Here is a 23,457-nt window from a genome sequence, read left to right as displayed (position 1 = left end):
GGTCAAGCTGCGAGGGCAGCTCCTCCTCGTCGCGACGGCCGTCGTCAGAGTGTCGTGACGTCGCAGCCGTGACTGGCGATGCGCACCAGTAGGTGTGTGTAGCTCCGTCAAGCCGCCTTGGTGGGTACCGCGACTCCGGAGACGACGAGGCTCCGCTCGAGGCCGCTGTCAGGCAGACTGCTTCGAATACCGGTACCGCAAGCCTAGTCGGATTTCGTCGGGATGTTATTTATTTCATCTCTTGGTTTTAATGGGAAAATCATTATATTTCGTAAATGGTTGTAACGAATAAACGAAACGTTTACCAGTACCTTCAGCTCGGTGAAAATCTCGGTGAAGAAACCGGGCTCACTGTTGATCCGCAACATCTCGGCGCTCAGTCGGTTCACGATCAGCAGGCATCTGTCCCAGAATTTATCTTTGCTGTCCTCGACCAGGAATGGTTTCAACGGGTAGCTGATCTCGTTCCCCATGTAGCTGTAGCTCAGGTACAGGCACGTCAACACAGTCGCCTGGAGCTCCCTCTCGGAGGCCTCGTCTCCGTCGACGAGCTCTCTCACCAGCATGTAGACGAACACAACGTTGGCGGGATTCATGAACGCGACGTCCTGCGACAGACATTGGGAATATTTAAGATACCTGTTGGGTGCATGGACCAAGAGTCCAACTACTGTAGGAGTGCGGAAGGACTTATTTGTTATAGATATATGTAGGCTTTGGTCCGGGGTTCAGTTATTAAGGGTACGGGGAGATTTGTAACCTGAATGGAAGGAATCCAATCTTGATTCGAGGGTCGAAGAACGTAGAACAGTGTGGAACAACCCTAGTGTCAACAATCGTAATTCAAAGCACAGTTATAGTTATTTTATACTTGGTTAAATACATTTCACTTTACATTACACTTAACCAGCCATGATTCACGAAACCTATTCAAATCCTACACCACCTAATCACCTCCATCGACATTAATTTCGAATTCCTTCCAGCAAGGAATGACTCGTATGGACATTCGATGCATTCGAAACGAGGGAGAACGTATACTCGATCCAGCCAGCCCTAAATGCATTCAGGTGAATCGAAGTGCTTCTTCTTGTCTAACAGCACGCAGACGATACTCTTCGACGAGCCAAACAGGGATGATTCACGCGTGTGGTATCGCGTTACGTGCCACACTCGCGAAATTGGAATCGGCATGGTCGCGCGCTTACCACGGTCGCGTATACATCGATCGCGACGGGTCTTCCTTTCATTGCAACCCCCCATCCCCTCGCAAATAATATATCGGCTTTTCCCCAAAGTCCTTTCAACGAGCGATCGAACACGTTTACCGTAGAGAACCGAGAAATTTCTATCTCTGTCCGACTCTGTATTTTGTACTCGTTTCCGTTCACAGTCTCGACAAAGCGGCGCGTCGTTCTTCGGCACACATTGAAATCACGCGAAATAATCGACAGACAGCTCTCTCCGAATGGAAACGTCGCGTCGAAGGTCCGAGAGATCCTCGCAGGTTTCCTGTCTCTCGCGCCCAAGGTGCCATTCGAAGCAACGCTTCTGACACCTGTCCTCTGTCGGCGACCTCGGTCGCCTTGCTCTAGAAACCTAGTCCTTCGAGTCATTAACGAATTAGGACACAGGTCGATCTAGCCACGGAAGCCCAAAGGCGAAGTGCATTGGCTCGTCGAGTATACGGGCCAGATACATGAATGCTATAGCCTGGCGGCTTTAACGTGGACACAAAGGACCCGGCGGTGCTGGTCCTATTAGTGCATCCATTGGTGCATTTCAGCCACTTATCTCGCGTGTACACGTAATTTCCATTCGGTTAGTTGGTACATCGATTGAATAGAACACTTTCTTCAAGTTTCTAAGATCCAATGAAACTTCGTTCCTTTAACCGATCGGTAAAGACTCTGTTCTATACGGATCAACTTTATTAACGACTAGAAGTACTACCAAGTAGTTTGATACTGCCAAAACTCTTGAAGTACCTAAGAAAATTGTCCAACTGCCTGCGAATCGATTTTAATCTACAAAGGGTTGAACCGTTTCGCAGCTAAATCAGAGGAAGCCTTTGGCTCTTTGAACGATCTTGCCTCTGGTTCCCTGAATCGTTCTCCCCAATTACAACGAAGGTTTCGCGATAATTAAAAACGCCACGGTGCTCGATCACAGGCGATCCTTTTCCCCGCTGTGGTGGGTTCCGAGTGTGCCTAGACTGGGAACAGAGACGATTTCTTCTTGCACGCGCCGGTGCATTAATAGCGATGTCCCTCCCCGATGACCCGGGTAGGATCGATGCACCCGATATATCGTTTTTCTCGCCTGCCAGGAATTTAGTTATCGTCTCCGATGGTTGTTGCACCAGCGTGTGCACGCGTCCTCTCTTTCTCTCTGTTTCTCTCTTTCTCTCGTTAACGAACGATTATTCACGCGGCATTAGACGGTGAAGAGAGCGTTCGCACGGCTGAACGCACCCTGATCCGTCACGTCCAGGAATATCTAGGGCCGTCGACACTTCGAGGCGATAGAGGCGGCAAAGAAACACTGCGGTTGGGCGTAGAGCTGGGTACTTCAGGTGGGAACGGGAGGTTTAATCGGGGAAACTGACGCGAATCGAAACATATGTAACAAGCAGGTGACGCCAATTCAACGAGCTGCAATTATAGAACGGAATTACTTATTTTTTTAATTATTCAGCATGGACCTGACGTTCGGAGAACCGTTAACTACTTGCCTTGTAACATCGAGTCGAAGTGAAATACTATTTCGCTGATTATTAACAATTAAGACTTAAAGTAAACGTTACACTTGCCACGAGAATAGAATTCCTTTTGTACATGCGAGGGATTATCTGTGAAAACGATGGAAGAGTCGATGGTACACTACTACAATAGAAATCGGTCGTCAATTGAATTTTCGATGATACAAAACCAATACAAGTAATATTCGTGCAAGGGTTACGAAACACCTGTTCGTATTATTATTAGACCGTTTATTTTCATTTTCCAGGACGGATAAATAGCTCCCCCGATGTTAATTGCGCTTCATCGTCGCGTAACGTAGAGAAACGGTCGTAAAGTAGGCGCGGTTACCTATTTTTAACGTAACGGTCCTCATTGATGCGTGCGGCCGTTAACAGCCGCGATGGAGTTTCCACGTGTCTTGACCGGTTCACAGAGCGACACTCCGTCAGGTGTACACACGGCCCCGTAAAGCCCGTTCGAGGGTGGGTAAAACCGAGCGCGAGTTAGAGCCGTGTGCCGCGTATACATATATTCGTCCGATCGATATCCGCTAGGGGTGACCGGCCTGTACCCTCCGTAACCGCGTTTTTCATCAGCTTATCGAAGATTCACCGGTTTCTAATTGAATTCCCGGGACTCCAGAGCCTAGAAGAGTCGCGGGGGACGGCCTCTAATTCGGCCGACCGAGAGGGGAGGGATCGACGGAAGTGGACGCTTTTACCTCCAATCAACGCCGAGTCCACATTTATCCGAACGGAAATGTTCCTTTGATGTTCGACCATTTTCCTCCAGGAGAAACCGGCTTTAATTGAATCGATGGACCGCGGTCTAATGGACTTTTCCGACCGTATCTTTATTCCCGTATGTATCTTCTTTGACCCTTTAACGCCTAGTGTCGCACCGGTTCAACACTCGTTTTAAAAGTGCGTCAATATTCTGTCGCCTGTTAAACGGTTAACGTTCCAGCTTCGTAGATTCCGTCGAGAACGATGGTGAAAAATTCGCTCCGCCCAACAGGATTACGTCCGATCAAACACCACGTGTTCGGTACACGCGATCATCCGTTCGGTGCGCCGCGGAATCTGAAATCGTTTCGACACGGCTTCCCCCGTTACTAGAATAGCGTTGTATATACGTATATACACACATTATGTTTTCCATCGTTCCCCGGTCACGTGTCGTACGCGGCGAGAAACAATTCTATCCACGGTATGGTTTCCCACCTTGACGGGATTCGTCGCAATGACGTTCAAGCTTCTTTATTATTTACCGTCTAGACGAAGTGGATTTACGGTATACGGTTAAACGGTGCCCCACGTGTTGCTCCCGACGTTCTTCCGACGTTTAAGAGACGAACAGTTAAGACAGTCTTCGCTTCCTCCGCGACGCCCATGCACGGAGATATCGGATCAATATTATACCTGAAAGTGGGTGGCGGTCACGTTGAATCCGGTGTACGTCTTTCGGAGGCCACCGAATAAGACGTCAACGATCCTTCCCCTTTTATCCAGGAACGTCGTTAGGGAGTTCCCAGAGATAACCGCATCACCGTCATGGTTGAGAACTTGGCAACATTCTAGCCAAGGGAGAGACGATTTACGTAATTCGTGGAGAAGCGGTGTCGCGGCCGGACCAGAACCGAAGTTGGGGACGCGATCGAAGTTAATTACCCGACTACGAATCCAGGGGATATTCTGTCATAACCAAAGTCCCGTCTAAATAACCGTGACTTGGGGGGAGGGGAACAACTTGGTTCGAACATGTGTCTCGCCAACGACTACGCCACCTGTCAATTCGATGGGTATTTCGAGAAGATGATTGACGTTTATTTTCATGGGAACTTGAAAGAAGATTGAGCTACGAGCCTCGTGAATACGTGAAATCTGTGAACATCGTGTGGGGTGAGGAGGGGTAAGAAGAGTATGTTTCTAGGACGCGTGTGTCACCCTTGACTGATTAGATTTGAACACGTGCACCGATCGATTTGCGCCCCCCCCCCCACCTCTGTGGTGGTCGCGGAAACCTCGAGATGTGATTTTTCTGTCCGGTTTCTATCTCACGTGTAACCTTGCGCGTGACTTCCATAAACGGGGGCGTGGCAAATGTCGAACGTGGACGACGGAACCGAGGATTACACGCGAAGCTGTTGTTGTCGATTGTATCGGTGGGTATCGAGGTCCACGCAACATTCGACATTTCGACCGGCAGGAAATAAAATTCTAAACTTTAACCCATAACTGCAGAAATTTTGGATGATTCGTTTAACCGGAAGATACCGATGAATACCGTCAGGTGAATGAAGTTTTAAATTCTTTTTCTTTTTCCTTAAGGAACTCACTTTGTCAGGAAGTATTCTCTCTCGTGACGATCGTCGTTTTGCTGTCCGTCGTTGTTATGCGCGGCACTTAACGTCGAATTAACTGCTGTCCACACGGAACATGCAGCAGCGACGGAAAATTATTCAGGGCATCTGATTGCCCCAGTTGCGTCAAAGTCACCGGTGAGTCGCGAGTAATTACGAGAAGACTGTCTCCGCGGAGGCGACCGGAAGTTCGAGAGGCGGAGAGCAACGTCTTCCGGAGAACACTCTCAACCCCCGAGCTCTCAGAAAGTTTCGAGAGTAAAGAGCGTGTCTTATGACTTTTCACAGTCGCCTCTCAGCCAGACACGACGAAACGTTTATATTCGCGAGAGGCACTCTCGCCATAATTCTCAGGGTAAAAGGAAATTTCATATTCACGCCTGAATTTTCTTCCCCGTGCACTTCGAATGCGCTGTTGGAACGCGACGATACAATCGGACGGCGAAAAATCGATGACATGTTTTACGTAACGTTGCTCGGGTCTTCAATAATTCGCCACAGTCACGATTTGTCCGACGCAACGATGCTTCCGCGAGACATCGTTTTTTGTTTACGCAAGATCGTAAGCGCGAAGTAATCGCATTTCTGTCGATATTTTTCCTCTTTTAACCCTTGAATGCATATACCAATTTGGGGACATATCTATGTTTCCTAATGAAGCAGACACGAGGAATCAGTTTAAAAAATCGTAGATCATAGCACTGTCGTGCAATAAAATGAATAAAACAAAATGCCGGTGTTCCACCGTCCAAATAAATCCCTCGAACGTTTCCAAAGATACCCTCCAATCCTGTTCAAGGGTTGGAACACCCCACACGCGTTCCACCCCGTTTCGATAAACCCAACGACGTCGGTCGAAGCTGAAATTTTTTCTTCGTAAATAATCCCAGTTCAACCGAAATGCATCTTCGGGGGCGCAAGAAGCGCGCGTTTGGGGTCCAGGGGAAGAAAGGTCGTCGTCTCCCCTTCGCAATTAAAACCGTGGAGGGTTGAACGTACCCTCCGGAGGCCCCCTTCATATTTCTACACTCGGAGCTAAGGGGTGAGGCTTTGCGAGGTTGCCGTTCCATGCACGTGACCCCACGATATTTATCCCTCGGACGACACTACATTGCTGCACACACATTTTCCGCCCGTAGCTTTTCTTCCCGTCCACGATCGCCAACCCTATCGATCACTATCGTTCGCTTATAATTAATCCTGCGTTCCAATTTCTGGTAGAACAAGGAAAAAATAACGGAAGAAAACGCGCTGGCGTACACGTACGTTGCGTGGAATTGGTGTCGCATGGAAAGGGGTGACGATGGAAAATGTGTCGGGGCATCTGGGATCGCGTATAATAAAAACGATTCAGCAGACTTGTTATAGAAATATCGTAGAAGAAAGTGCATTTCGTTCCGAGGATCGACTGTTACTTTTATCAATCAATCAATTGCACGGAAAAATCTTACGCCTTTGTGATGTTCCCGTATCCGTGGATCAATTATCTCCATTGTACAAGACATCACTGTGTATCGTTGGATAGTTCCATCGACTCGGGACACCGATATTTTACGAAAACGACGCAAAGTTCCGTAGGAAATCGAATGAACCCGAGTGCTAGGGAACACGACGAGTGGTTAACGTCCGTGTAGGGGCTAGTAGGATTTAGGGGTTGAAAAAAAAAAACAGGATGGTTCCGACGATGATCGCTAAATAGACCTCTTTGACAGCGAAAACCGCGGCCTCTGTGTATATTTACCTACACGGCGCACGATCGTAGAGACGAATAAACACGCGCGTCGACTACCACCCCCTGGTTACACTGTATTTGTATGCGTGTGCATGTGTGTGCATAGTTGTGGCGAGGGTTACTTCTGTTACGCGACTCTAGTTATCGCGATGGCTGTTTCTGAAAAGGCTCTCGAGCATATGCAGGATGGGTGAAAATGAGTGGTACAAACGAGGCCAGGGAGATAGTATGGCTGAAAATAAGACGAAAATCTAGAGTAATAAAACTGCGTTTGTGGTTTCGTTCTCGAGATAATCGATACACAAAAATTTGATGGATACACGTGCAACTTGCATAGGACTTGGCCAGCGCGTCTGTTCAGTGCATTCCGTTTCCACTTATTACTATGGACGAATGCACGCGTTTCGGGACTAATTTTCTAATTCGATTATCTCGAAAACAAAGACTCCAACGCAATGTTATTATTCCTGATTGTCGTCTTCTCGATCCTCGATTCATCCCCCTTCATCATCCCCGACGTTCCTACCGACGGCGATAAAGGAATTAAAAAATTCGAGGGGAATTTATGCCCAGGGATTGCCCTAGGCTCGTTGGCAGTTGATTTTCTGGGCATGAAGAAAATCCCTTTCGGCCGTTTGTCCACGTGGGAAATCGTTCTTTATTCACCCTATCTGCGGATTAGAGTCCTTAATGTAATAATATTTCTATCAGCGTTGAATAATAAATTTAACGATCGCTTACTGTACTTTTTGTGCACTCGTCTATACCTTTCTTGATTAAAAGGATCGTGCAGGAATTTTTAACCGAATTATATATTCCACGATCGACTGACGACAATTGCTCAGAGAAACGACGAGCAATTCTGTGGAAGTCGAACGATAAAAGCGATCCAGAGATAAATCGTTCGCGTAATCGGTTCAAAATTACCCCGACGGTTCACGTGATAGTCGACAAACCGTCCCTACGACGGCGCTCTGACGTCACGTGGAAATAGGCTCGTTCCCTCGCAATGGGTAAATATCATTTTCGTGGGCGGGATCGACGTAGTGTTTCCGCGAAAAGCAACCGCGACGCGGCTCTCGTAAACCGGTTAATCGATAATGACCTTCGTGGCCGAGCGAGTGAAAAAAAAAAAGGGACACACAGCCAAAGGAGTCACCGCGAACTGCCACCATTCATCGCGATAACAGGCGCCGACGATCACGGAAAAAAATGTTCTCGAATGTACGACGATGGACGGTGTTGCTATAGGTGTATGAAATAGTCGAGAAACCGTTGCTGTTTTTGCCGAGGTGTAGAAACAAAGTCGATAAGTTTACGACAATCTGACTTCGGAGGCGAAGCGTCGCGCACGATATGTGACTCGCATTTGCGTGTTCTTCAAGGTGAGAATAAATCTGGGGCATAAAACGGGAACATTGAATTAGTAGATGTCGAGGTTGTTGTCGGAGTTTTCACGAATGGACGAAATCGAGGCACGTGAAGGAACGCGTCTGACCCAGTACGGTCGTATACTACTGATTGGTTTCGAGAGGCGACGATGGTTCCCGATGAATTCGGATTTATTCACGATGCATCCGAAAGTTACGTAGAAGCTGCCATGGGGTGATTTTGCGTGTAGAAATAAGTCGAAAGTGGAGAATAACATTGTTTCATTTGAAACTTCGTTTTCGCGAAGATTGACTTTGAACATTATTCGGAAACGCGTGTATTCGACGTAAGTAGAAACGGAATGCAACGAACAGACGAGGAATCACCTCATGCCCGCTTGTACATCATTTTTGAAGGCACCCTTGTTATAATCAGTACAGATCTGACACGGAGTCTTCTTTGGTCTTTTGATCTTGATCCAAAGTTTTCGTACGTTCTTCGGATTACACAGTATCTCGTAAGGGTATTTCGGATGACGTAAACGGCGCTGAATATTGGAAGAAGGCGAGAGAAAGAGAGAGAAAAGAAAGAAAGAAAAGCAATAGACAACGATTCCCAGAGAACTACGAAGTAGAAAGAAGGTCAGGCGGAATATCCTTCTTTTTCTATTACTTGGTCCTGTTATATCAAGCCCAAGAGCTACGCCTACCACTTACAAAGATACTCTGAACATTCCAATAACAAAAGATACTTAATGTTTGGGGTGATTTTCAGATCCTGAACAATCACAAATTCTTTTCAACGAGATTTGTAAGCCACAAGTCAGACAACAACGTCCAGAGTAGGCCTGGCGCCCTTTTATCGGCGAGAGGCGAATCACGAAACTTCGTGGGGTCGGTCGATCGTGTCCTGCCGCGGAGGGACAATAAAATTTGCATAAACCGCAATCCCGCCGTGAAGCGTATTAGCATGAACGCGAAATTCGCTCGGTGAAATCGAAACGAATTCATAGGGAAGCACACGTCCTGGTCGTTGCGAATCCATGGCTTTGTTCGTCATTAACGGTTCATCGTTCGATATCGACTGTTATATGGAAATATGGATTCGCCTAAATGGAAAGCTGACTTGTCCACGAAATGTAGTTCCCGGCTCTTAATTCCCTCCGTGACATATTGCGACTAACTGGCCCTTGGTGACTCTCATTACGTGACTCGTATTCCCGTGGGTGAACACTTCGACTATACGTACACTACTGTTCAAGAGTTTCGGATCGTTTCAGATTCGCTCGGATCGGTATTCGAATATTTCTCAATATACATCATCACTCGTAAGTAACAATTTCGTGATACCTCGTAATTGTTCTCTATGGTTCAGGTGGTAAATATACAATGTATCGGTAGCTCGAACTGCGAGACCCAAACTTTTGACCTGTACTGTATCCGCACGCTCCTCGACCGAAGGGAGAGAAAGAGTTCGATAGTAAAGGAAGTCGAGGGTGCTATATACGCTGGTGTTCGGGAGTCTGACGCGTGCAGATCTCGTTTCGTCTAAGTGGGTTCTCTCTACCCGCCACTCCAGATACCGATGTGCATCGATTCAGAAACGAACGCCGACGATCGAGGCGTATTCCTTCCGGGCCAACGACGTCGGACCGTTTCAGAATTAGAACGGTCTGGCGAACTTTTGGATCCCGGTGCTGTTCGTTGGTTGGCGGTGTTGGTTACAGCATTATTCTAATGGCACCCAGCGAATCGATCGTCGACAATGGAAATCCGCGTTAATTAACCAATTATCCCGGCACACGGGCGATAAGCTTTAATCGGATAACGACTACACTCGTGCCGGATAAATATTAATTATCGCGTTATCGTTAATTAGCCGGGCTTGCTATTGAACGTGTGCTGTTCCAGTCCGCATCAGCTGCTTTACGAAACTTAAATAACGCACGTGTTGCGAACCACCCTTGGCCTCGACAAAAATATTTGGTTAACGTTTATCGATGTACTATTGCTAACTGCAACGAAGACAAGAAAGTCATTCAAACGAGGTTCTTGCTAAGGTTTTTCCTGTTACTAGGAATCTTCGATTAATGCTCGAAACTCGAGGCTGTTTTGTAACAGTTATCGTAGAGGAGCACAGGTTTTGCACCTCATAAATTTCAGGTCGAGTCGCGATAGTGCGGAACCGGGAGATAGCGGGGACGAGGCAGAAGCATTTAACGTAGACATCTTTCCGAGCATTTATCGAGAATTTACTGTAAACTCACCTGCCAGCCCTGAAGCAGCAGGCTCCTGTCGACGGCTTTCAGCCACATGACGGCGTCGTTGACACGGAAGTCTCTTAAACGGGTGCATTTCCTGTGAAGGAAGACGCCGAGGCACTTGAGCAATTCCGAGGTAGATGCTTGGATCACAGTTTTCCTTGGACCGGGCGGCAAAGGCTTCTGCACGAGCTTCTCGCACGTCGGGTTGTGCGCGGTGTGATTGTTGTTCGACGCCGGTGGTTTCGTCTGTTACGACAACGTTCAAACATTAACGCCGTATAGATCTACGATAATTCACGAACGAACAGAAATAAATCGTTCGTTCAGCGGAAATATTTTCGCGCTGAACGACGAACTTTCGAACGAATCGTACGATGGACAAGTTCGTGAACCGAACCCGAACGTGTGTTCGCGTTCGGTTTCTCGAGAGTCCTAGGGGCGAGGGTGAAAGTAACGCGCGCGCGCGCGCGCTTGTATGTGTGTGCCTGTAAAAAACGCAAAGGGAAACCACCATCAAGACGATCGATAATATGGTTTCGATCGTGCTCGGGGTCAAAGCACCTTCGGTGTTCCTCGCGCTAGACTTCTAAAGAACTTGTGTGCTCGGGGCTACGTGGCGGACACACTCGGACTGAAAATGGGCCACCTCCGTAGCATTCGTCGAGTAGACGATTTCCCGGCGGGGGCTGACGGACCGATTCGATATGCATGTGTGTCAATGAATTCAGCTTTGTTCCGTTTTTCGAACAGCAAAACCGAACCCGTAGATTTGCAAACCCAGGGGTTCCGACTACGGTCGTATATCTATCGAGTATTCAACCCTTTCTTCCCGAGTGGGATACATGTATTACGATACCTATGAGACACCGTAACAGGTAAAATATTTTATATTCAGGGAAGAATGGGTTCACACAACTGTATCGAATCATTCCGAAGAAACGCAAAAAAAGTGAACTATTTTCTATTAATTGTGAACACGGAACAAGGTCACTCACCTGAGGCGTTTGTATGTTCTTGTTCTTGTCGACGATCGGTATATTATCGAGCGGCTGCCTGAACGCTGTGTTTTTGTTCTTGTTGTCGAATGTTTCCACGAGAGCGCGTTTATGAACAACGAGTGCTTCTTCAGATTCTTCTCGAGCGCGTTCTTCTCGGAGATGATTCTCGCGTTGTCGTTGTTGTTTAGATTTATATTGTTGTTCTGTAACGAGTTATTGTTCGTAGGCGGATGACTCGTGGGCGGCGCCGGCGCCACCGTGGCGACGCCGCCGCCGCCGTTGCCGACGCCGCTTTTATTCTCACGGTTCTTCGCGTTGTTCAGCTGCTCGTAATTGAAATTGTTCAGGGTAAAATCCGCGGGATGCTGGTGCCCCGCTGGCGGGTACACGGAACCCCGTCTGTCACGCGGACTGAACGACAGTACCGTACCCATGCTGCTGGTACGGTGTTCCTGTTGTTGCGATTGTTGTGATTGTTGTGATTGTTGTTGTTGCTGCTGCTGCTGCTGCGACGAGGGTTGTTGCTGCGTCTGTGTCGCTTGATGCGTGGGATTCTGGGACGAGCGACTCACACCTTGAGCCGGCTGCCCAGGATTCTGGGCCTGGTGGCCCGTATTCGTCGACTGTTGATCAGGATTCTGGGTCTGATGGCCGGGATTCTGCGTCTGATGTCCCGGGTTCGAACTTTGCGGTCCAGGATTCGGGGCCTGATGCTCAGGATTCTGTTGATTCCCTGGATTCTGTTGATGGCCCGGGTTCTGCGACTGTTGGGCGACGGGTTTCTGGGCCTGATGGCCACCCAACGGATTCGACGCGTTCGACGTCGACTCCTGGGTCTGATGACCCGGATTCCGTTGTGTTTGCTGGGACGTGATGGGCGGAGGTCTTGGTGGACTCGGTGTGGTGACGCGTTGCGGGGGCGGCGGGGGTAGTCGAGGTACCGAGGACTCCCTCGAGGGTCCCGTCAGCGGGGTCGCATCCCCTGGCTCGATGGCCTCCTCCACGACGGGACCCACCACCTCGCTCAGCCGACCTCCCAGCCTGCTGACTTCTACCTTCGACCTGGACGAGCCTTACCTCCTTCTTTACCTGCTCCTCCCGCGACCCTTCCTCTTGTTCTTTCTCTTGTTCCTCTTTGTTCTATACGGTCTTCGAACCGAATCCGCACCGAGGCTATGCCTCGATGAGAAACCGTCGCGCGTATATAACGGCTGGCCTTGATCGATGAACGATGTTACGAAATTCACCGAAAAATACGGTCCATACGCGTGCACATAGACACGCACAGACACAGACACACACGCACCAGCCCCCCCCTCCCCCCCGATCGAGACTGTCCTCGGGCGATCCGCGAGAAAATCACGTTCAGCGAGCCACCCCTTTGGTAGTCACGAGGGAAAATGTCGTCGATGCGTGGAGAAGATGTCGGTCGTCTTGCAAAATGGCGAGCGATCGATGCCTCTCTACCGCCCTCCGCCTCACGGAGGGAGGACGAACCAGTTGAACGAAAAATACAGGTACTCGCGATGGATACTCGGGGGTTTATCCCACCAGGGCGATACGATATTCTCTTCCTCCCCTGTACGCCTACACTACTCTCTGGTTGTTTCGAGATGTTTCCCCGAATCCTTGTTCCACCTATTACACGTCCCCTATCCACCAGATCCTTACTACAGACTTTCCAAGACTGCACCAGCACCACTTTCGATGCACTCCCGTAAAACACTCCTGAATGCAGCACTACTCACGATTGATATACATATACGTGTGTATATACATATATATCCCTCGGCGAGATCCGTGGATTTCGATCTTCTCTCGCAGTCTGGTGTCGAATCAACGCGAACAAATTAAACAACCTGACGTTGTCCACGTAGAACCAATCGTTTCTCGCGCAACGTCACCCTCGACGCATCGGAAACTCGCCTCTGTTTACTATTCGCGATTACTGGTACACCTGTCGAGAGAAGAGACTCGTTTCTCGTTTCTCGTTCCTCGCGTATACAACTGAAGACGGTGTGTTGTGCAGGTGGTGTTTCCGTCTCTCGGCTTTCCGTTCTCCGCGCGCGAAGTACGTTCGACGAGCACAGCCCCCCACGAGAGAGTGGTCGCGTTCCAGAGAGAAACTGTTACACACGTTCCTGCGCGATACACAGACACAAACACACGCACACACTCGGGCTGTCAGAGTTGTGTGTTGACAACGAACACGACGGGGGGTGGGAAGAATCGAGCGTTCGCCAGAGAGTGAGTCGGACAAACACACAGGTCGCGTCTCGCGCGGCGGTGCTCCGATTCGTGTCTGGTCGACTCCCGTCCTCGTCGACGTCGACGTGTCGCGGTGTCCTCGTCGCCGTCGTCGTCGTCGTCGTCGTCGTCGTCGTCGTCGTCGTCGTCGTCGTCGTTGTTCCTCGTCGGTGGTTCGGGTTCCCCTTTACCGTTCGTTCCACCGCCGCTTCCTCTGCGACCAACCAACACATCGCACGCCCCATCCCCGTTATCAATGCGCGCGCAGTCGTTCGATAAACGCGCAACGTCGATTTCACGGGGGTGGATAGAGGGAGAACGAGACAGAGAGAGGGAGAGAGAAGGGTGAAACGAGGCTTCCGAAGGTTAAACGAAGAGGGGTAGTACACGCCGCATACGCCCAAACTTCTCTTTCTCGTTCCTTGTCGGCGTCGCGTCGCCCGTTCCACCCCTTCCTTCTCGATCCGTGCTTCCCACCAGGGATTTACGAATCGTCTGCGAATGTTTGGCCGGAAGCGGCCGGTTGCGGCCGCAACACCTGAACGTAGGTCGAGATTCTACCTCGACGTAGAAGAAGACCTGGCCTCGAGTGATAGGGAAGGGGAACGTGATGCGGTTTCCAGCCGAACGCAGAATTTTATGGCTCGGGTCACGGGACTCTCGATTCCTCTGCGTGGCGCGCTCTCCTCCGGTGTTCGTTTACGATCGCCTTTGGGGTGGCTGAACTCGCGGTTACGCTCTTTCGTAAACACGTTCGGGAGAATTAATTTGGCTGCTTTGTTAATGGTGGCACTGTTGGAAGAATCAACGATTGGAATAATATTCTGGTCGGTTGGGTTAAGGAGTACGAACGCGTACACACAGCTTCTTGAATGAGGACTTCTGTTCCCGGACCGATGTAGGTAGCATAATACGACTTACCATCGTATGAGAGAACAAGCACGGAAAAGTATACGTTCGATATTTGAGAACTTGCGACTGCACTCTTAGGAGGACAGGTTAACCCATCAAGGACAATATTGTAGTGATACGATTTTTAGATATAAGTATTTTTATTCTTTAGGAGATTATATACCTAGGCGATAAAAGAAAAATAGAAACGAGAAAATTATTAAGCAAATCCCAGGAATTCCTTTTCGTAACAATACTGTTAACCCTCAAGGACACGGATAAGGTATTCCATTAGTACGAAGAAGTCTTCTATTTCTCGAAATAGTTGTTACTAGAAAATGTTTTTCTGTCAACCGAATTATTTATCGCTAAAATTAGACAATTACTAGATTACAAGGTTAACAAAAAGCTTGCTGTTGCTGTTTAAAATTGCGAAGAAAAGGAATTACGTATTCGGGGTCCGTGTCCTTGAGGGTTAAATAATAAATTTCATACGGTGAATTGACTGAAAAATATTGCAAATTAAATGTTGCGTTAACGCAACGTTAGTTTAAAAAATCGGTCGATAAAAAGGTTCAAACTCTACCAACAGAGTAGCAATCGATCCGGGACGATCATTATCGTCTGTCGTCGAGGCGAGCTTGGAAAAAATAGCCGGACGACGCAGTTTGAAACACCGTTGGTGGCTCAAGGATTTTCCGAAATTTAATGTAGGCAGGCAGTGGAGAAGACGTGATACCCCAAGGGACGTCTAAATGTGTGCACACGACACTGAGATTTTTCATTGTCCTGGAAGAGACAATGTTACGATACATCATTCTTTCCAGCTACGTATTTTAGTGAAGGTTGTTGGGCAAGGTCATGACACCTCCTATTCACGACATACCTGCCAAGCAGAGGCACCTTATTATACCTCTTGCTTATCTAACGTCCCTCTACAGCCCTTTCGTATGACGTAACGCCAGTCATAATAGATATTGGTGTGTCTATGGATTAATCTTCCTGGAGCATCCCCTTCTGATTGTAATAACATCGTCGTTACTTTGTCTCTACGATTAATCTCGCGTATAAGTATTTATTTAATGCGTCGTACTCGCGATAAACTCCGATTTTCCACTTTCATCGAGGATATACTTCCAGTTACGGATTTCAATCAAATTACACGATTTCCATAATTCCACCGAAAATAAATTCCAATCAATTCGACACCTGCGATCGACGTTCTCGACCGAACAATCGAGTTTCCTCCCACGCGATATTAAAATACGAACCTAGGGCGCGTTAAAACGTCGAATCGATTGCATTTAAATCCCTGCCAGTTTCGATCAGCATCGGTCGACCGTGGCTGGGCATTATCGACGAAACAAGGTCGAAAACGTCGACAAGGTGCAATTAACGGCGCCACGCAGAAACATACGGATCAAATTGACCGGCCCCGAGAGGGGAATCGAGCGATGGAAAAAGAAAGAGAACACGAACGACGGAGCGGGGATTGTACAGTCCCTGATCGATTAACGCGCTAATTAATCTTGTACTTTTCTCGAAACGAACGTCGACGAACAGATAATCCTGTGGTCTTCGCGTTCCAGAATCGAGTCGGGTGCTCGATGTTTAGCCTTCCATCGATCATATCGAGGCGAACGATTGAAAAGGTTTCGTTCTTGACCGCGAAGAATGCATCCACCGCCACGGGAATAAGAGGGCAGCCAGAGATGGAAGAGAGAGAAGCTTTATTAAAAGACCGAACCTACAGATGCCCCCTTGGTGGTGGTATTGATTTCTTTTCGCGTTTCAAAGCTCCTCCCCCGCGGAAATCTATTTTCGTTCCTCCTGAAAGATCCGCCATCAATTATTCACCAGCACCACCGGTGCGCGTCCTCTGATTGCCTCCCCCCGGCCAACCTTTCGCTGGATTTTGCACGAGGAACATCTCGACGCATCTGACTGAAATACACTTTCCTTTCTGTTTGGCACGAACAAAAAAAAACTGTTACAAGGTTTCAAGTTTTTTTGTGAATGTTTAAGATCACATGCACCTTTTTAGGTTATTAGTGACCACGGGGTTGAATTACTCAATGGGACAGAAGGTATCTACGGTTGGTGATATGTGTCAATATCTTCCAAGAAGCTTAGAATCTTTTTACAGGAATCTTTTTCTTGTAATACGTTTAGTGGATTCTGCAAGTCACGTTATATCCTTTTCATACTGCACTTCAAAATTATGGACGTGAATGGGCACAGGGCAGGTGGATCAAAAGCTAACGCTTTTAAAGATGCTCGTGTTCTCGGGGGAACGGTCGCGTCGCGATGCAGCATCTCGTCACGTTAATTCAGGATGAGCACGCGCTCATCATGCAAGTGCTCGGGAAGTTCCGAGTGCCAGGACGCGGTATATTAAAGTAAGTACGTCGTTCCACGTATTAAACACGTTCCAACGACGAGTCTGTGGGTCGGTACCGTTGCTGCAGCGAGGAAGTGAAATGAAAAATCGTCGAGCCCTACGCGACAGGAAACCCCGTCTACCGCGCGATTCTTTACAACATGGAATTGGATTGAACACGATTTGGAGATCGTCAGAGGTTCAAAAACAATGGTTGGTTTCAATCCAACACGTTCGAAGTCGACGCCATTCCAATGGCGTACTCCGATGTCGTGAAAGTGTTACGACCAAAATCACGTAAGAATCTACGGACAGAAAAGTTTCCACCGTTAAATATTTACGGTGTGGCGACGGTGGCATTCAAACAGGTTGAATTGATCTTGCACGTCGATGCTCGAGAAATAGAAAAATCCGACCGAAGACGATTCGAGAGTAAGGCAAACAGGTCGCCACGAAGATGGAATCGCAGGGATCGTTCGGCTTTAAAGGATTCTCCCAGGCTGCCTGACCCGAATGGATCCGCTACGACGGTTATCTGGATACATGTATTCCATTAATACACGAATGGGACGCGTTTATAGCCTCCGGGAAACGAACAGGGAGCTCGAGACGTGTCGCGACGATCGGTTGGCACGTTCGACAAGTTCCGAAGATTTATGAACGAGACTTATCCTGTCGTGAATCGAAATCGATCGTATAATTAGTACAGCGGGAATAACGCGTTGATTGCAACAGTGAAAAAGCCCGTACATAGCCAGACACAATTTATTTCGTTCTTTTAAGTGATATATCGTAAAATATTAATGTATTCAGTTGGTAGAGACTTTTTGTTTTGTTTGAAATTATATCATTGCAAAGTTTCACCTTCGAGTTATCTCGTAATTGCCAGACAACGTGCTGAAAGATCAGATGGAACTAGAAAATCCCGCTTCTTCTCGAACTGAATTCCGAGTGTTCGTTTAGTTTGGACCCCGATTGAATTCGTTTTACTCGACTTTTTAATTCCCTTGTAATTGTAGGTCTTTCGAACGGAATTACGACGTGAAGTAAGTGCCCGTGACACGATCCTTTAATCCGTCGCAAGAAAATATTCGACGGCGATCATCGTTCGAGGACGGAACAGGAGAGCTGGTCGCGTGCCAGCAAGTAGTAAAGCCCGCCACGGGTCAGACAACAAGATACGAAGAACCCTCCAATTAATTAAGCGGCGTACACATCGAATCCAGGATTTCCGCTAAAAACACACGGGTGTTTCTTGCGTTTGTCGCGTTTAAACAAGCGGGACGATTCCAATGCACGACCGGATTCAGCCGAAACACGCCCAAACACGAGTTGTCCATTAATACACGCGTTTCAGTTTAATTTTTCGATTTTCGACTAATTTCTTTTACGTAGAATCACCTCCTTTCTAGTTTTACCACCAGTTACCGATCACCCTGTATGCCTCGGGTATACCTGTGACGTATCGTCTCACTGCCCTTTCGCTCACGGTTCCTTTCGATTTATTTTCAAATGTCGCGCAACACAATCGCGACACATCGAACGTGCGCGAGTGAGCGCACCCTGACCTATATCACGAGAGTAAATAAATGAAACGGAATAGAATTACCCACGCGGGTGAAAGAACGCCGCCCGAAAGCTATTTTCGGTTGTGTAATCGAAGCCAACGCGGTCGCGCGGCGTCGACGTCGAGCCCTCGCATAAAGGACAACTAACGAAGCTCTGATTGCGGTGCTGCGCGTCGGGTCGTTCCGATTGAACCGTGATAAAAAGAGAGTCGACGAACAAGGTGTCCGTCCCATAAGCCGTCCCGTCGCTGTACAAAGTTCCCCGCGCGGTTAAAAATATAATCCTCGATCGCGTCGAAGCTGGCGTGAAAACGCGCGCGCTGCTGCTGCTGCTGCTGCTCGTTCACGCGGCGTGTCTCTATCGATGTGACCCCGATACGTGGCTGCCTCTGGAAAAAAAGAAAAGAAAGACGAAAAAACAACAAGGCAGAGTTTTATTGTTCGCGATAAACTGGCAACGGCCGCGAGGAGAGTCATCTCGATGGTCCTCACGACGCCAAACGGTCTGCTTTCCGTCGAAAAAGATCCGACTTACAATACGTGCCGAAGGACACCCGTTTCCGACCCGAAGACGAGCGTTGTGTTAATAGCTTCCGAAGGCGAGATACGAGAATTGAGTTTGCCATGTATACTTGTGTCACGTGTCGATTGAAATAAAAAAATGGAAATTACTTGTGAATAGACATTATTAGGAACCTCGCGTCGAACACTGTTTCCCGAACGATCGCGAATGATCTCGTTCGTTTTCCTCGAGATACATAAAGCGATACCTAGTCTATCTCTGCGCAATGTATAAAAAAAATGTAACGCAAAGCAGCTATTTATAATCCCGGGGTACATAGACGTTCCATTTTCCGAGCGGGTTTAAAAGAAGCACGGGCCCCAAGGATGTCCGCACGCTCCGTTACTTTAAGGGGAAACGCGTCGGATCTAGGGTAGAAGACCCGTTCGGGAAATTATTAGTGTATTTAAGGGTTCGTTACTGTTTCCGACGAACGCGATATATGTAGAGCCTCGTTAGATCTAAACCTCGAGGAGACGGGGATACTAATAAGGTCAATTAAGTAGATCGAGAAAGCATTTGGTCAGACGAATGTCGCGAGCGTTGGGATCGATGGTGGGGGTTCCCGGGGTATGCACTGGGAACAGCAATGCAGGAAAGTTAGAAAAGATTGGTATTGCTCCTTGAAAGTTCCGTCGAGTCGTCCCTGAGGTGTATACTTTCCCATTAATCCAACGGGAATGCAATACTTTTCCGAACGAGACGTCGCATACATTGGACTGAATTGTTTCAGGGCTGCCAGGGGAGTTTTCGAACTTTATTTTAACCAACCGCCACGATGTTCATGAAGTTTTTTTCTTTTCTTAATCCAAAGGTCAACCAAAGTATTCTGGACTTGGTATTATGAGAGAAGAGAACTCTGTTGGCCGAGTTTACCAGAAATAAATGGATTCGAGGAGAGAGGGCTAACGATCCTACGGAGGAGACAGTAAAGCAACGGGTTATAATCCGGCCTAGTAAAAGCACGCGAGGAAATCGAGCCACGACGAAACAGCTGACTCGCGGCAAAACGAACCCGCTGCTGCTGCCAGACAGACATGGTCGAAGAACACCATCCCCTTTAGAAGGGCTCCAGACAGACGAACCCTCCAGGCAACAGCCCTCCGCCCCTTCTCGTTACGCGGTGGCCACCGTCCCATCGCCATAGCAACCCCTTGGATTCAGCAGCCGGCCTAACCAACCGATTTGCCCACCCACCCCCGTCCGCGACCGCTTTCCCCGTCCGTCCGTTGTTCGAACATTTACATCAAACACACTTTTCCCTTTTTTTTACGCGCTGCGAATCAGGCAACCCTTTGTTCCTCGTACATACGATAGGAAAGGGGGGTGGAATTGGTCTTTGCGTTGTGCTTGCCATGGCACCGGCGAGTATGGACATACGTGGGGCGGATCGATCTGTACGTTGATCTTAAAATACCAACCCTTGCACCACTCCAACGAGAAACTGTATCGCCCTAATGTGACAGTCTAACTACGGATTTCGTGCGTTTGTGTAACCGAAAATTCAGAACAATGGAAAGTTTACCGACGTTTTCTATACATATAGGTGAACGTTTTGGTAATTCGATCTTGCCTACGTTAGAATACGTTGGGAATTCGCGTTTTAGAGCAGAGAATATATTTTTCCGAAAGTAGTCTAAATGTTTGAGAAGCGCGATTTCTTTTTCCCTTTTCACGGAGCTTCTCTCTCGAGGAGAAAGTCACTAGCGGAACAGCGATCGTACACGATGTGTTCCTTGCCCCGTGAAATCACCGCTTCGAGATCCCGAAGAGCAGACAGATCCGTTCACGGTTGCGTCGATCTCGCTCGACGTCCATTAGAGAGCCGAACAGGCGCGGTTTAGAGAACAGAACGGGACATATTCACCGCGCGATGGCTCAGCGAGCCGAATGATGGCCGTAATTTCGGAAATTGCCGGTACTTTTGCGGCGAGCTCGTCCGGATCGAATTGACGACGTCACGAAAGAAGCTTTTTCCTTCGACCTTCTTAAAGATCCACCGTGGCCAACTCGAACCTTCAGTCTGCTACTAAAAAAAAAAAAAAAAAAAAAAAAAAAAAAATAATAAATCAAGGTGAAAAGTACAAGTTGGGTGATTTTGTATAAAATTACAAGTGAATCGATAATGTTCGTCCTTTTAACAACGAAGGCCTTACTCGTCATAGTGTTTCCAGTTCTGACTACCGGTCAGGATGCAAAAATCATGGTGTTTCCGTCTAGCGGAAATGGCACTGTTCCTGAATCACCGGGTAGATTCGAAACCGTTCTTCGACCGGATATGACACATCTCCCGGAACCGTTCGCGCGGCCGCTGCCTGCATCTCCGATCAACTATCTAGCCGGTAATCGTTCTCTTCGTTCCGTTTCGTCCGATTATCCCCCAAGAAGTATTTATGTCAGGATTTGTGGTAAATCTCACCGGTATCGTACGTTTCAGCTCCCCAAAGAACGTTCGTCAGTCATCGAAGCGATCTGCCCTACGTGTACGAACATCCGAATTACCCGTATCCAGTCGCTCATTCCATCGATTATCCGGTCGGACCGTCGTCGAAACAGCTAATGATCGTCAGTTTCATCGGTTTACTGTTGCTGTTCGCGATCATACAGAACACGATCGCCGCTGTAAAACGAAGGGACGTGCTGACGGACGTTTTATCGGCCAGAGAGAAGAGAGACATCTACGCTGCCTACGATATTAATTCCGTGGTGCGAAAACATTCGTGACTTTTCTAGAACATTCTCTGGTATTCGAAACCATCGTTATATTTCCGTTTACAACATCATGGGTGCCAAAAAAAATTTTTAACGGTTTTCAATGGAAATTACCGAAGACTACGAATGAACACTCCTTTTTTCCCCTGTTATCCGAAGGTATTGAACCGTGTATGGCTTTCTTGCTTTCAGAGCCCGGAACAGGAAGACGTTCTTAACGACGATGCTAGAGTGCGTTGCATACAGAGAACGGTCTGCCTGGAGAATCGAAAGCTCGCGACAGCGTTCGGTACCGTTGGCAAGATACTCGCCAAGCACTTGACGTGAGTTACCATTTTTTACCGTTACTACCCTCCCATTCGGATAAAAATCTAAGAAACACAATTTTCACGAAGTTCGGTACACGACGAAGTTTGTCAGCGGAAGCGTCCAGTCCCCGTTTTTATCGTTTCAGGCGTAGCGTGGGTAAATCTTTGAAATCGACTTCCGGTTGGGACCGTCTGGTGCGGGACGCCGGCGAAGCCGGAATTCGCGACGAGGATTGCAACGTGCTTTACAGGGACTGCGAGGAATCGATCTCTCCGAGAAGAACCGAAAAAGAATGAAAAAGAAATTAAGAAAGAAAAAGAACAGAGAAACAAAAGTTCGAGGAACACGAATGTTTTTTTTAATTGAATTTTAAAATAATCTCTAAAGAAACAGTTGATATAAAACTCACGTGTTCAGGTAATTTGTAGATTTCCAAGCTGGAAGATTGCGTCGAGGACGAAAGATAAATGCGGGCGGTATTAATGACTTTTAATTTTAAGTACAATATGCTGTGTTGTGTTTTTTTGTTGTTTATCCGCTACAAACATCGACATCTAGCCTGAACTATTTTAGATAGCAGTCCGCTCTATACACGCTCCATTTATACTATCCCTTTCTCTCTCGCTCTCTCTCTCTCTTTCTTTCTTTCTCTCTTACTCTCCAATCGTTCTCTCTTGTCGTCGTCGGAATTATAAAAAAATATCAAATCACGAACAGAATGGAGACAAACGGCCGCGCGTACTACACTTCCCATTAATTTGTTTTTGTTTTTCGTCACCGTATATGTGTGTGTATGCATATGTTTTTTGCGTCGTCTTGTTACATATATTTTGTTCGACTCTCTTTTTCCCGTAAGTTTGCTCTCTCTTTCCGTCAACGTTTACGCGGCCAACGCAAACGCGCTTTTCGCGCGTCGTGAATTTTCCTTCTTTCCACCCCAATCGTCTTTCTCAGTCGCGCGCGTTCGACCACCTCTCTCGGATCGCAACTAATTATACAAGTAACGCTATATCCGTATTATTATCGTTATATAACATTAAGGCATTACATATTTATAAATTCTTCGCGTTCACTCGCCGCTATACAGCAATACCACGCTAAACTCGGTAAAACTTATGCTTAAATAGACGTGAGATCGCTCGTTGCAAATAGTCCAGGCTTTAAAGGGGGAGGGCACAAAAAAGACAGAAACAAAAACAGAAGAAAGAAGAAGAAGAAGAACAGAAACTGAAGAGACAAGAAGAACGTCTCGCGGGAACGAGTACACGCGTGCTGGACCACACGCCGGAAACGGATCTTCTCCCCCCCCCCCCCCCCC

The 23,457-nt window shown here is 47.8% G+C and overlaps 2 protein-coding genes across 2 annotated transcripts; one reads left to right on the top strand and one right to left on the bottom strand.

Annotated features, from left to right (window-relative positions):
* Positions 1-2: 2 nt before the first annotated feature.
* LOC107189604 (cyclin-dependent kinase 5 activator 1) lies at positions 3-11,904 on the bottom strand. Its single transcript, XM_015578167.1, is given in 5 exon segments — positions 3-203; positions 312-608; positions 10,476-10,718; positions 11,468-11,559; positions 11,562-11,904. Coding segments are annotated over 5 exon segments (1,071 nt in total). The 3' UTR covers positions 3-107.
* Positions 11,905-21,243: 9,339 nt separating this feature from the next.
* On the top strand, positions 21,244-22,435 carry LOC107189580. Its single transcript, XM_015578141.1, has 4 exons — positions 21,244-21,460; positions 21,556-21,824; positions 22,023-22,153; positions 22,285-22,435. The coding sequence occupies exons 1-4, from the start codon at positions 21,244-21,246 to the stop codon at positions 22,433-22,435; spliced, it is 768 nt and encodes a 255-aa protein (XP_015433627.1).
* Positions 22,436-23,457: the final 1,022 nt, after the last annotated feature.

Source organism: Dufourea novaeangliae, unplaced genomic scaffold (genome assembly GCF_001272555.1).
Source record: "Dufourea novaeangliae isolate 0120121106 unplaced genomic scaffold, ASM127255v1 scaffold165, whole genome shotgun sequence".
In the NCBI taxonomy this organism is placed as follows: Eukaryota; Metazoa; Arthropoda; class Insecta; order Hymenoptera; family Halictidae; genus Dufourea; species Dufourea novaeangliae.
The sequence above is the reverse complement of the archived record's forward strand: the minus strand, read 5'-3'. Positions and strand labels throughout refer to the sequence as shown.

What these genes read in the sequence shown, in the direction of transcription:
- LOC107189580 (XM_015578141.1), top strand. Translation starts at nt 21,244, where the DNA reads ATGTTCGTCCTTTTAACAACGAAGGCCTTACTCGTCATAGTGTTTCCA. An exon ending in CCTACGATATTAATTCCGTG is followed by an intron (nt 21,825 to 22,022) that starts GTGCGAAAACAT and finishes TCTTGCTTTCAG; the next exon opens with AGCCCGGAACAGGAAGACGT. An exon ending in ATACTCGCCAAGCACTTGAC is followed by an intron (nt 22,154 to 22,284) that starts GTGAGTTACCAT and finishes TTATCGTTTCAG; the next exon opens with GCGTAGCGTGGGTAAATCTT.